Source organism: Bos javanicus, chromosome X (genome assembly GCF_032452875.1).
Source record: "Bos javanicus breed banteng chromosome X, ARS-OSU_banteng_1.0, whole genome shotgun sequence".
Taxonomy (NCBI): Eukaryota; Metazoa; Chordata; class Mammalia; order Artiodactyla; family Bovidae; genus Bos; species Bos javanicus.
Window position 1 is genome coordinate 22,257,820 of NC_083897.1, and position 13,737 is coordinate 22,271,556.

The 13,737-nt window shown below is 36.4% G+C and overlaps 1 protein-coding gene across 6 annotated transcripts in view; it reads right to left on the bottom strand.

Annotated features, from left to right (window-relative positions):
- The window catches only part of FGF13 (fibroblast growth factor 13), a 569,367-nt gene that overhangs the window by 56,870 nt on the left and 498,760 nt on the right, over positions 1-13,737 (bottom strand). For all 6 annotated transcript variants that reach the window (XM_061408501.1, XM_061408504.1, XM_061408502.1 and 3 more), the window contains one exon: positions 10,374-10,477. In XM_061408501.1, coding sequence (XP_061264485.1) covers positions 10,374-10,477 — 104 coding nt within the window. The remainder of the gene's footprint in view (positions 1-10,373; positions 10,478-13,737) is intronic.

The following is a 13,737-nucleotide window of genomic DNA, read 5'->3' on the forward strand; positions in this document are numbered from 1 at the left end:
CACAATGATGCACCCTCCCCCACCCCCATCCCCAAGGACATTCAAATTCTTTCCATATATGGAATTTCTTACAGTGAATTCTAGATTAAAAATATCATTGCCAGGAAATGGCAACCCACTCCAGTATTCTTGCCTGGAGAATCCCATGGACAAAGGAGCCTGGTGGGCTACAGTCCATGGGGTTGCAAAGAGTCGGACACGACTGAGCGACTAACACACACACACACACACACACACACACACACACACGAGGCTGCCCAACTAGGGGAGAAACAGGTTATGTTGATCCCTCCAGCAGTAGATCAACTGTTAACGATTAGGGCTCGGAACTTAGGACAAATCTCCTTATGTGCACTATAAACTCCAGCCATCGTCAGTAGAAATCAACGTGATCACAGGGCTGCCTAGTATCTGAGGATGTTGCACAGATATCTGGTCGTTGATTGGTTGATAAAGCTCTTGGGCTATTTCAGGCCCAGATGTGTGACTGGGCTTTCTGAGACTGGAGGAATGGAGGGAGGTTTCAGCACATTTGTATGTTAAAGGTTATGAATTAACTATTAATAATAGCTAATCTAGAAAGTATATAAATTAACTATACTCTAATATAAAATAAAATTTAAAAAATTAAATAAGATATATGACACAGTATAAAAATACTCAGCTTCTGATCTCTCCTAGGCTTTGCCTATAATTTCTTCAGTGGAAAGAGTCTGCAAAGTATTAACACTTGTATTACGGTAAATCATCCTTATGATGATGTGGGCAGGGACCAGGGAATACTGTATATAATACTTTTGAGAATTTTTTAATCAAACCAACAAGCAAACACTTTTGTTGTTGTAGGCTTGCTGATTTGGGGGCCAGATTATAGCAATGGGTTTGTTATGCACAGGATTTTCCGTTATGCTATTTGCTATACACAAAGGAGTATACCTGTTGACATCTCATTTCTGAAAGCTATCACTGTCATTTTCTAGTGTCTCTTTGTCAATTATGACAGTGTCATGGGATGATTCATACCCTCCCTCTGTTAGGCATCTTTTCATCCTTTGTATTTTTACAATCTATGTCCTAACACCTTGGGGTGGTTACTTACATTTGACTTTTCCAAATCTCTACAACAATTTTTTTTCTCACGTAAAAAATGGACATCATCTCTCATTCTAGCTACTTGTTTTATGCTGAGCCAGAATTCCTATAACATCTGAGGCCCTTATGGAAGGAGATGTAACATGGCTACTGGCTATATGTTAAATCTTTTTAAGAAATCAATTGAGGCTTTTCCAGTACTTTCACTTCCAAGACTGTCAAAAGCAGTTAGCATCAGAGAATCTGATGAATAACTTAATCAGAATTTTAGTGCAGACGTGTTATCTATTCACACATTCAGCCTGGGCAAAACATATTAAATGTATTAGTCAGGGGCTTGCCAGTTATTAACCTTGGTTACAGCTATTATAATGATCAGAGAAATGCTTTCATTTAAAGTTTCCCTGTTCAGAAGTCACAATTCCCTTTAAGCAGTGTAACCATTGAAACCAGTGCTGTTGCCTTCAATTTTTTTTTCTCATGTCTCAGTAATTCACTTTCTTATATAATCTTGAAATGTTAACACTTGCAAGGAAGGATGGAAGGTTAAAATTGGCCCTTTTAACTTATTTTAAATATTCCAAAGGCTTGACAGAAATAATGTGCTTTGTCCTTATTCTTTATTATATACATCTTTACTAATTTAATAAATATTTATTTAAAAGGTAATTTTTGCTGGGCATTGCTCTCTGACTAAGGGGGAGGTAGAGAAAAATAAAACCAGTTATTCCTTAATGAGCATAGGATTTATTAGGCAAACTATTCTTAAATATAGCTTTCATGGAAAAAAGGATAATAAGAAAAAGGGTCTTGATAAGCTCTGTGTTTTCCTATCACACTGTAGATTAACATTATACTAAAAAAACTATACAAACAAGAAAACAGGGACTAAAAACAATGCCTATACCAAGCCATGAGATTCACTGAATGATTACATAAAATATAGCTAAAAAGTCTTATTTGCTCTGTTTTATAAAGCTATTAAGCGTTATCAAATATGTTGCTAGAGCAATCTCTAAAGGTATTACACATTTGGTGCAGGGTATGTATTTAAAACTGAATTATTTTAGGAATTCCATAATAATTCATCCTGTAATAGCAACAGAGCTATGAACATAAAATTGGTTTCTTTCATTATCTTTCATGTGTTGTGCGTGTATGCATATGTGTACATGTGTGTGTATTACCTCCTTACATCTAGTTTTACTTGCTAAAATTCTTCTTTGTTATTCTTGCCAGTTATTTTATTTATTAGCTCCAACAGACTGGCTTTTTTTCCTAAAAATATGAATTTAGCTTCTGAGTTAAAGCCATGAGACACTCTTTTAAATATGTATCCCAATGACCTTTCATTTGGATTATTTTTTCAACTTGGCCTCAAAAACAGAATTGAGAGCCAATCTTATTCTATTTAGCTACAACTACTATTGTTTCCTTGATTTCTGAGAAAGTACTATCCTCAGTCATTTTCTCCACCTAAGAAATGAAGAGCTTCACCCTGAATAATTTCCCAGTTTGGTTATTTCTTTTTTAGGGAGAAAAGAGAGAAGGCCCTTGACTTTGAAGGCACAACCAACCAGAATCATCTAATTTCACATTCAAATAATGCCAAGCTAGATTTTCTTTCACATTTGAATGAAATTTCCATTAACTGCAAAGAGAACTAAACATGTGAAATAATCTGTGACTTAGGAAATGTGTTTTGGGTTTGAAAATTATGCTGATTCACCGGTATTCTGAAGGAATACCTAAGATGAATACAGATACTTTGGTATATTTTTCACTACAATAATTATAATGACCTCTAGTTCAATAGTACCAATATAATAACTGCAAGCCTCTTCAAAACATAAAATTTGTCTCCTTGAGCTAGCAGAGTCATTCATTAACAAATAAAATGTGCTTGTTTTCTTTGCCTTTCTTCCTGTAAAATCATCCCATTGTTTACATTTCCCATTTTATTGATACCACTCAGAAATAGGGATGTATGCGTATAATTACCCTTACAACCATTAGTCTGAACTGAAAATGTCAATCAAAAATGTTTAATCCCACAGCCCGTGGAAACAAAAAAGTTTTCTAGATGTGAGTGAGTGAAAGTTGCTCAGTTGTGTCCGACTCTTTGTGACCCCATGAACTATACAGTCCATGGAATTCTCCAGGCCAAAATACTAGAGTGGGTAGCCCTTCCCTTCTCCAGGGGATCTTCCCAAACCAGGGATCGAACCCAGGTCTCCCACATTGTAGGAGGATTCTTTACCACCTGAGCCACCAGAGAAGCCTTTTCTAGAGGTAGGTACCAAAATTTGGAATCTAAGTTTTTGAATCATAAACACTAAACATAAACTAATGTTTTAATTAGAAGGTAAAATTTGTGTCTACTTGTTTTGTAGGGAGCGCTATACATGATGGCTACTGGCTATATGCAAAATCCGTAATGATCATTTTCTTCTGCATTGGATATGATAGTGCTCATGTTCATTTGAAATGTATTTTCTTTTATAACTGAGTTAATCCCACTTCCCTAAAGAGCAGTAATGTTTAAACCAGTGCCCTTTCACTTAATTCTATTAAATTGAAAAGTCTGTCATAATAACCCCAGAAATTAAATTATACAAACTTGCTGATATACAGATTTGACACAACTCAAACATTTTACATGCTACAAATGTTTGCTGGGAGTACCTTCATCACTGTGAATTGATCGATGAATTCATCTAAACTTTAACATCCTTTCTGTATTAGAATATGGGCTTGAGCTGTGAAGCCATATCACTGAAAATTAGATCTTAAATTGTCACATACTAAAATCAGAGAAACTAAACAAATCTGTAAAAGAGTAAGTTCTCAGATGACAGCTAAATGTCCTGAACATCTGAGGCCTCTTAATATAAACAATCCCCCTATATACAGTGTGAAATCAAAACATGTATCAGAATGCATTTTAATTTACCTGGACAATTTAAATTTCCATTAAATAATGGAATTTAAGCTTAGTGACTAGAATGCTGAACCCAGGAAATTTTTGTTGTTGAATTGCATTTTTTATGACACTTGTTCATTTTGGGGAAAATTTATTAAATTTTCTCAACCTCAAATTAGCTTATAGTAAACTTGTATGGTCTATCTAAAAAAAAAAAAAAAAAAAAAACCAATGGTCATTTCTCAGTTTATGACTAATTATCCTATTTTTCTAAAGAGATTTGGGATACCTGAAAATATCATGTTAAAAACTGCATTCTCGAGAGCAAGTATTTACTCAAAGTGTCTCCCAATGGATTGTTTGCTAGTTGCCACAAAATAAATTTAAAAAGCAAGAACTATACAGTGGAAAGTCAGTCAACATCTTGAATGGATCATCAAAATTAACATCTGTGATGGGAGAAGAAACTTGCTAAGTTTAAACTAGGTAAAAATAATTCAATAGAGAAGGAAAATGTCCCCTTAATTCAGATCCCAAGTCTGCCTGGGCCCACGGGATCAGTAACACACACTGCTTCATTCCCATTGCATCAAGCTAACACTCAGGGAGACCTGCTTTCTGGTCTTGCATCTAGTTTGCCCAGGACCATAAAACAGCAGTTAAAATCACTCTTAAAAGTCCTCTCTAGAAATATATGAATAGAAAAGTTTTGCCTGTCAAAGGATTTCTACTTATCTACACATTTTAGCTACCCCTACAGTAACCCAAGCAACACTGTGTACTTTGGAAATGGAAAACAAGTGTTGATGAATGATAAATAATTAGGCAGGGAAAAATGCTGTTACTAAGTTCTGGAACATTTCAAAATCAAAAGATAATGCTTTGGGCTCGGCTTTGAATCTTTACTATCTTGTTTCTAATATCTGTTATTATTCCTCTATTAAAATAGATACTAGGACATTAATAACACTTTTACATTTAAGACTTGATTTCCTTTAGTTAATGTTTATTTCAAGCAACTTTGAAATATGTATAACAAATAGCTTTATATGAGTAAGTTTTGAAGAACTCTCAAAAGCTTCTGTACAACTCATTATTCTTTTTTTTTTCATTATTCTTGGTAAAGAAAAATCAAAGGTATGAACAAAGTTCTCTATACACAATGAATAATAATTTCCTTACAGTTCTAGAAAGACTTAGTTATATCACGGACAAAAGTAAATATGTTATGAAATAATGGCTAATTATGATTCTCTGTGCCACAGATGGTTTCTCACTGCCACTTGAGCCTACATCAAGTCTGCCCCCATGGCAACAAGGAAAAAAGGGAGGGAGGGGGGAAAAGGTGCAAAAATCCTGAGATTAATCATGGAAAGCAAATTGCTCTCTGTAGCAATAACAACATGGAGGTATTGTTTCTTTGTTTAATGGCCAAAGGGGAGTAAGAAAGGGCAAAAGTGTAAAATTGAATTTGAAAGAAATCAAGGGATGTAGAAGCAGAAATGCAAAAGAAGACAGGAAACAGAAAAGAAAATAAAATAAGAAAGCTCTTCCAAGGATCAGCATTTTCTTTCATCTCAAGAAACAGTCCTTCAGAAATGTAAAAGCAATTTGTTTGCAAGAACAGAAAAAGATCAGTTTCAGAAATTTCAGATATGGGACAGAGTGTCTATAAATGCATGGTTTCCAACTTCACTGGGGGTGGAGGTGGTTCTCAGTGCTACTCAGCAATCATTTTCCTTACTTGTCTTATTAGTGGTTTTCAACCCAGGCTACACATTAGAATCAGCTGGGGAGCCTTAGAAACTATTCCTACACAGACTCCCCCCTCAGATATTTTGATATTATTGGTTCCTATTTAGCACACAGAATGGAATTTTCTTAAATGTCCTCAGGTGATCCTAATAGGTAACTAAGATTGTGAACTATCATCCAACCAGGGGTCAAAAACCATTTTTTTTAATAAAGGACTGCTGCTGCTGCTGCTGCTGCTAAGTCGCTTCAGTCGTGTCCGACTCTGTGCGACCCCGTAGATGGCAGCCCACCAGGCTCCCCCGTCCCTGGGATTTTCCAGGCAAGAACACTGGAGTGGGTTGCCATTTCCTTCTCCAATGCATGAAAGTGAAAAGTGAAAGTGAAGTCGCTCAGTCGTGTCCGACTCTAGTGACCCCATGGACTGCAGCCCACCAGGCTCCTCCGTCCACAGGATTTTCCAGGCAAAAGTACTGGAGTGGGGTGCCATTGCCTTCTCCGTTATAAAGGACAAGATAATAAATAATTTAGGCTTTGTGGGGCAACTATTCAACTCTGCCTTTGTATTGCAAAACTTTTGAATGGGCGTGACTGTGTCCCAGTAAAACTTTATTTACAAAAATAGGTGGTAGGCCTGATTTGGCCTGTGGGCCAGTTTATCCACCCCTGGTCATTAGACTGTCTCTTTCCTCTCCCTTTTTCTAAAACCACTGTTGCAAACCTTCACCCTGTGTCATCCTTATGCCTGATTTTTAGCTGATTACTCTTTATCTTGCTTCAATCATCCAGCTGGAAATTCTTCAACTTCCTTGTCCATCACCTGCAGATTCAGTGCACCTATGTTGACATCTGTCCTCATCGATTTACTGTAGAAGCAGCATCTCAAGGTGAATCTGATCTTCTCACATATTCAATTCCATCACTCTCTCTCTGACTCCTTTGAGACCCTAAGGATCCCATCTCCTATGTCTTCAACATCTCCATCTCTACTGGCTCTTGACCTTCAGCTAACAAATATATTTAAGAGTCTTAGGCAAAGAACCCTCAAAGCCTTCTTCAATTCCGTGTCCTCCTCTAAATACTCACTCATGTCTCCCCTTCCCTTAGACATTCTACAGCTACTGCCTGTCCTGTCTCTTCCCATTCACTCTTCAAGTCACTGCAGTCTAGCTTCTGTCTCTACTACTCCACTCAAGGTGCTCTTATCAAGAATGCTCAAGACCTTCATATGGTAAATTTCTAGTTCTTGTTTTATTTGTTTTCTTTGAAGCATCTGACATTGTTGACTCTTCCAAAAACCCTCTCCCCACTTGTTTTTTACAATGCTATGGCATCTGTCACAATTTGTTCTTCTGTTGCAGGGTTTCCATGCTATTATTGCCTAATATTATTTGACAAACTCTTTTTTTGATTCTCATGCTATGTATTCCTCAGCTATTCTCATGGCAACAGCCACCACCTACATGTGATAACTCTCACATTTTATCCCTAGCTCACACCTCTTTCTCAAGCTCTAGGGTCATATATTCAAATACCTATGCCAACCTGTACTTGGGTATCCTTTTTTTCCTACTATTGTTTTTCTTTTATTCTCCATCTTGGTTAATCGCTCACCATCAACTCAACTGCCAAAGATATAATTCTCACTCTCTTTCAGGGACCCTAATAATACTGTGCACATTTTAAACAACGTCTACCTGAAGATATTTCACTTCTATCTGTGCAGTGGATGGCAACTATATATGTTCAACCATACATGGTGCTCCTGTTTTCCCTCCAAATCCAAACAGCCACCAAATGCTCATGATTCTACCTCTGAAATACCTCCTGAATCCATCTCCTTTTAGCCCCTGCCACTGCAAATGTTTTAAGGCAGACTTTACTCAGCCCTCACCAAGATATTTTTGATAACTTCCTAACAGATTTTTTTCCTTGCCATAGCAGTAGCCTCTGTTTCCTGTTCCTCTTTTCGCTTCCTCCTCAGGTCACTGTCCAATCCTATTTTCTCTAACAAAACTGCCTGCCATATTTCAGGAGTAAAAGTGCCATGATTTTACGTAAGGGACTAGTGATCCTTTCTCTTTAGTTACCCATTCTTCTTGACGAGATAAGATGTCATTTGGCTTTTTGGTCTTGTGGTGCTAAAATCACTAAGACAGGCAATATCCTCAGAGTCGGAGTGCTACACTTTAAATAAGATGATAATAAATGAATCACCCATTAAGGATGGTGATCAATGTGGTGATGGGACTCCAAGTCACAATCAGTAAGAAGTAATGGGAAGAATCAGAAGATTTATCCTGGAGAAGATTCCAATTCTTTCCTGGAGGAGATGAATTTGGATATCTTTTTCCTCTGAACTCCAGGATTATCAATCAGACATCTCTCCTCCTTAACCAAAATATAGCTTCTTTTCTTTAATAGGAAATATTTAAGATTTCTTTTCCTTAATGGGATATGTGTACAAAGAGACCCATATTTGCTATAGATTGGCCTGCCTACCAAAGAAAGGAAGCCCATCCATCTACAATGCTGAGTCCCCTGGAAGGCCTTCCTTAGAAATGAGCTCACATTGACATTTACCATTTGCTAGAATAATGGTCAACTTGAATGGTAGGGTATGAGTTTTGACATCAATTCCTTCCATGTAATACTCTTGCCCTAATTTTCTTAAGTAGGAGCATGTGTCATACTAACTAACTTACATGACATTTTCTCATTCTAACTTAAGTATTATTTCCAAACTGTTTAAAAACATTTACTATTGCCAGATTAAAAAAAAAAAAAAAAAACCAACCCAATCCTCTCATCAGGGCACCTCAATGGTGACCACAACTCAGGGAAATTCTGGATGCGTTACCAGTAATGACTTCCTATGTCATCTGCTATTTACCTTCTCAAAAGTATGCCCCACGTATTCCATTTAGTTCCCATGCCTGCACAGGAGTTGCAGAAAGCAATCATTTCTTTTATGAAAAACCTACCTTTGCATCTGGTCCTGGTGAGGTAGTCTGTTGATCTAAATAAAGTTAATTAAAATACTTCATTGTTTAATTACCTTACCTCAATGCACAAATCTGAAAACAAATCCCTTTTCCTATTGTTTTTAATAACATGTGTGTATGTGAGTGTTCGTCACTCAGTCACATCTGACTCTTTGCTACTCCATTGACTATAGCCCGCCAGGCTCCTCTGTCCATGGAATTCTCCAGGCAAGAATACTGGAGTGGGTTGCCATTCCCTTCTCCAGGGCATCTTCCCGACCCAGGGATAGAACCTGGGTCTTTTGTACTGCAGGCAGATTCTTTACCATCTGTGCCACCAGGGAAGCCCTGCTTAGCCATGTATTTAATAAACTGAAAGATCTCATTTAGTTTGAGATACATTCAAATCTTGCATTTGTAAAAAGGATAAAACCCCTGCATTTATTTAACAATAAGACAGTAGAAATGGCCTGATGGGAATGCTGATAGGGACTGATATTTGAAGATTATGCTGTTAATCTTTTATTGTAAAATCTGAAATGTTCTACCCCAGTTTACCAAATGAATGAGCCCTTTGGTTCTACTCTTCTCCCTCCCCTCTTTCTCATCCTAGCCTCTGAAAAACAGAGTTATGCTTTGCTTTCATCATTTCTAAGAATCTTTCTACATACCTGGCTTTGAAATAAATTTAAGGGACAGGCCAGAGCAAGAGTGTTTAAAGGTAACCACTTTTGCACTTTGAGGAATAGATATCTTTAGTTATGGTAATAGACTGCTTCAAGGCTATCTAGAAGAAAGTCTGAGAAGCAATTTTCTCCATTTTTAACATCTTATCCTTTTCTTAGACTGTATGAAATTCAAAACAAAGATTTGAAAAATCCATATATTAAGTGGTTTCCTCTAATCAGTAACTAGATCTACTGCTAACAGTAAAATCCTAACCCTGGCACTGTACCATTTTTGCCTATATTTAAATATAAAATTTTAAAAAGCTTAATGTGGCCCCAGGTTCCTAGCTGAACTGTTGTCTACATTGCTTATAAATTTCTTGAGAAAAGTTTCACTTTTTACTCCATTCATAACAAACTTCTAAGAAAAAGCCAAGCTGGAATTTGTATGTAAGAAGAGTGTACTTGATGGAAAAATAGTACTTAGAGATAGCAAACATGACCTAATAGAACTGAAAGGTAAGATAAAGAAACACTTCTGAAACTGTTCTTTGTGTCCTAGAGTTGATTTGAGGAAGTGGTCTCATTAATTTCCTTAGGAGTAAACATGGATAGATATATGTTGAACTGAGTTGTACAAATGGCTTTGCTTCCCACAGTTGCAAAGCAAGTCTGCAAGATAGACATTTGGGTTGAAAATAACAACCCAAATGCCAATGTATGCAAAAATGCTTAGTGAGTCTTTGAATTTTCTATCAAAAATGTTAGCTTCAAATGATTAATTAGTAATACATATACTTTCATTGGAAATTAATTTGTCTTTTTTAATATTTCCATCCAGAACACTCCTCCTTGAATTACACAAACCTGCAGTGATAACACATATGTAGCAATTTCCCTTCATATCAGATGAAAACTAGAATAATCAAAACATGAGCACAGTGAAAGACTTACCGAGGTGTACAGGTATCCCTCACTGTTCATTGCCAAATACAGCTTGGTTTGAACTCCTTGAATAGCCACCACTCGAAGACCCACAGGGATGAGGTTAAACAGAGCTGCAGCCAAAAACAATGTGAAAACAAGGTTACAATATCGAATTCCATAGCTTTTCAATGTTTCCAGCAGGGCTCTCTGGTCTTTCAAAAGTAAAGTCTGCTTGGTAAGAACATTCATATATGTACATATGGATAGATAGATATGGATGATAAAGCCTCTTCTACCTTTCAGTACCCTCAATTCATGGTTGTAGTCACATAATGGGGATGTAATTTTCAAACACCCTGGAGAAAATGGAAGGTAATTCCATGGTTTGTACAGTGTTGGAGGTGGGGAATCTTGATGCTTCTGAAGTGATCCAGTTCCAGGAATTAGTTTACATATTAAATAACTTTATCTTCAACAAACCAAGGTTTTAAACTGCTCTCTTAGACAACTGCTGAGATTCACAGACACAGATATGATCTACCAGTTGGGGAGAGATTCCTAGAATCTTAGAAAAGACAGTAGTCCAACTCTTTCACCTAAATTATCTGTATTATTTCTGACACAGTAAAAAAAAAAGAAATCCAGGACTTGAAAAAAAAAAAAAGTCACATTTTGGAATCTCATGTTCCCAGAGTAGTATTTCTTAAAGAACATTTTTTTAAGATGGGGTTCAGAGGGATCTTAGCTTTTAGTCTCTGGGAGCAAAGGTTATAGGAATAAAAACAACGAACTTGAGAGTTTTATTTAATTTTTTTTCCTAAATAGTTGTAAGTGGGCAGCTGGCTGGTGCCAAAGAGGACTTCATTTCTCCATTTGAAGGTCTGATTGCGTGAAACTTACATCCCGGCTGTCCTCACAATCACACACCACTCACTGGAGAAAACCAGTGGGTGTCTTCCCCCTACCAGCTGTCTATTCCCTCCTACACCAGGAATAAAAATAAAACAGTACATTTTTAAAACATAGTGCTTGCCACACACATCTTTTGAAAATAGCCTGTGCACCTTTCTCTCAAGAGTCCTAGACCAATGTTGACGATTTTTGCTTTGGTGTGTAAGTTTATGGAGGATGATAAATCGGTCTGCTATCATTTCTGTGAGCAAGAACGTAGTCACCCCGTGGGAAGGAATATTTTTTCTCAGATCTCTTATCTTGATGTATATATATTCTACTGCAGTAGGTGGAGTTATAGAGATGAGAAATATTAATGAAGAACTCAATATTCCTTGGTGAGCCTACAATGTACCTTTCCCTTAAAATCAGGGTGTTACCACAGAGGAGCTAGGACAGATTGTATGGTGCAAAATGCAAGTGTTCCTGCCACATGCTGCTGATGGCACTTCATTCAATACTCATCATATTAAAAGCTGTGCCCTTCTGTTATGTGAGGTGAAGGAAAGGAATTGCACAGATTGCAAACTAGGATCTCATGCTATATTTGACCATGCAGTGCCCAGGAATGAAGTCTGATCTTGTTCAGCATGTCATGTATTTGTTCCATCTCTTTCTGTGATGGCACCTTGCTCACGGCAGGTGCTCAACACACATTTGTGGACTGCTAGCAATCTGTATGGTGAAATCATGATATTATATTTTTGAAATGTAATAGATCACGGTCCCATTACATAACAGTTCAGAGGTTTAAAATTCTGATATCTAAGAAATCAAATGAAATCAAACAAAAACCTCCTTATGGGTTTGGCTTAAAAGGCATAGCACTAGACAACTATAACACCAGCGTATGCTGGAGTCCTAGTTTAATCAAACTAATAGATGATGATCGATGACAGGTAATAAAGGATATTTAGAATTGTTTCTAGAACTCCATTGTTTACAATATTCTGAACCTTCTTAGTTCCCTGAATACAGGTGGTAACAAGCAAAAAAAAAAAAAAAAAAGAGAGAAAGAAAGAGAGAAATATTTGATTTTCACCATGTGCCCCAACTACTCTGACGTGTGTTTTAATGGGCAATAAAATGTTTAATTCTCAAACATCAGATAGCAGTAGAAGGAAGAGAAGCAAAGAATATGAGTAACCCATGCCCAGGATTATCTATCCCTGAATAATGGTATGAACTATACAGTGGCACACGGATTTTTCACTATGTACCATAGATATCTGTGATGCCCGATTCAAAAATAAAAAATACCACGCTAAAATAAAAAAATGAAGAAAACAGCAAAAGTGGAGAGTGATACCAGTCCAACTGTTTTTCTTTAGACATTTAATATCATAAACATTTAAGATCATTAAGATGAATTTATGATCAATTAAGATCATAAACAGGCTTGTCTGTCTAAAGGGACAGTCTTTCTAGATAAAAATGCAAAGAAATTATTACATCAAGGGTGATCTTGCACAGATTAAGTATTCTCCAATATGCCTCTGTTTCTCTAAATCTGGAGTACTTCTTCATGGACTTAGGATATTATTTTGATCAGGATGAAAATATGCTAAGCATGAGAAGCAAACAATGGATTTTATGTGTGTATCTAAAACACATTCATTAAACATCTGATCTCTCTTCTTCCATTTCTGTCAAAATTTTGAGGAAGAAATAAAAGGGCCCCATTTCTTGTCTCCTGTTGTATCTACATAAAAACAAACTCCTTGTACATTGAAAGACCCATTTTTCTTAGAGATGTGCACAGAGTTGGCACTCAGTGTTTGCTTAATACAAAAAGGAGGCCATCTTTTTGTTTATCAGTTGGGTTAAGATCAACTTCTCAAAGGGAGCAATTTAAAAAGTATATATTAATGTTGATCAGAAAGACTTGACCCATTAAATTGGTAACACTACTGGAGGTTTGAAAGGAAAGTTGCCTATTCTAACATGGCCCTCACTGAGTCCAAGGCAGATATAATAAAACTGCTCTCATGAAATGTCTATCATCTTTTCCTTTTCAGGGGGCAATACATAATTTACAATGGCTGATTTGTTCATGGTGAGATTTTACTGGACTGATATTTACCATTGTAATAAAGCTACCTAAGGTTAGCTTAAATGCATAATACCAAATATATGTTTTCAGAAATAGATGTATCTTGGTAAGTGTGAATTGATTTGTTTTATCATGATCTGGCTTATCATGTCAGAATTAAAATATCATAAAATCAACCAAGGTGAACCAAGTGAGAAAAAAATATGATGAAAAACCCTAAAAATTAAGAAAAATATAAACATAAATAACAAGGATGCATATTAAGGAAATAGTATATTAACAAAATAAATAATGAATGCCAAGAAAATTGCTTGGCTTTAGGGGGGAAAAAAGAATACATCTACATAGTTAGACTTCCATTTTAATGATGATCATTTTAATGATCAC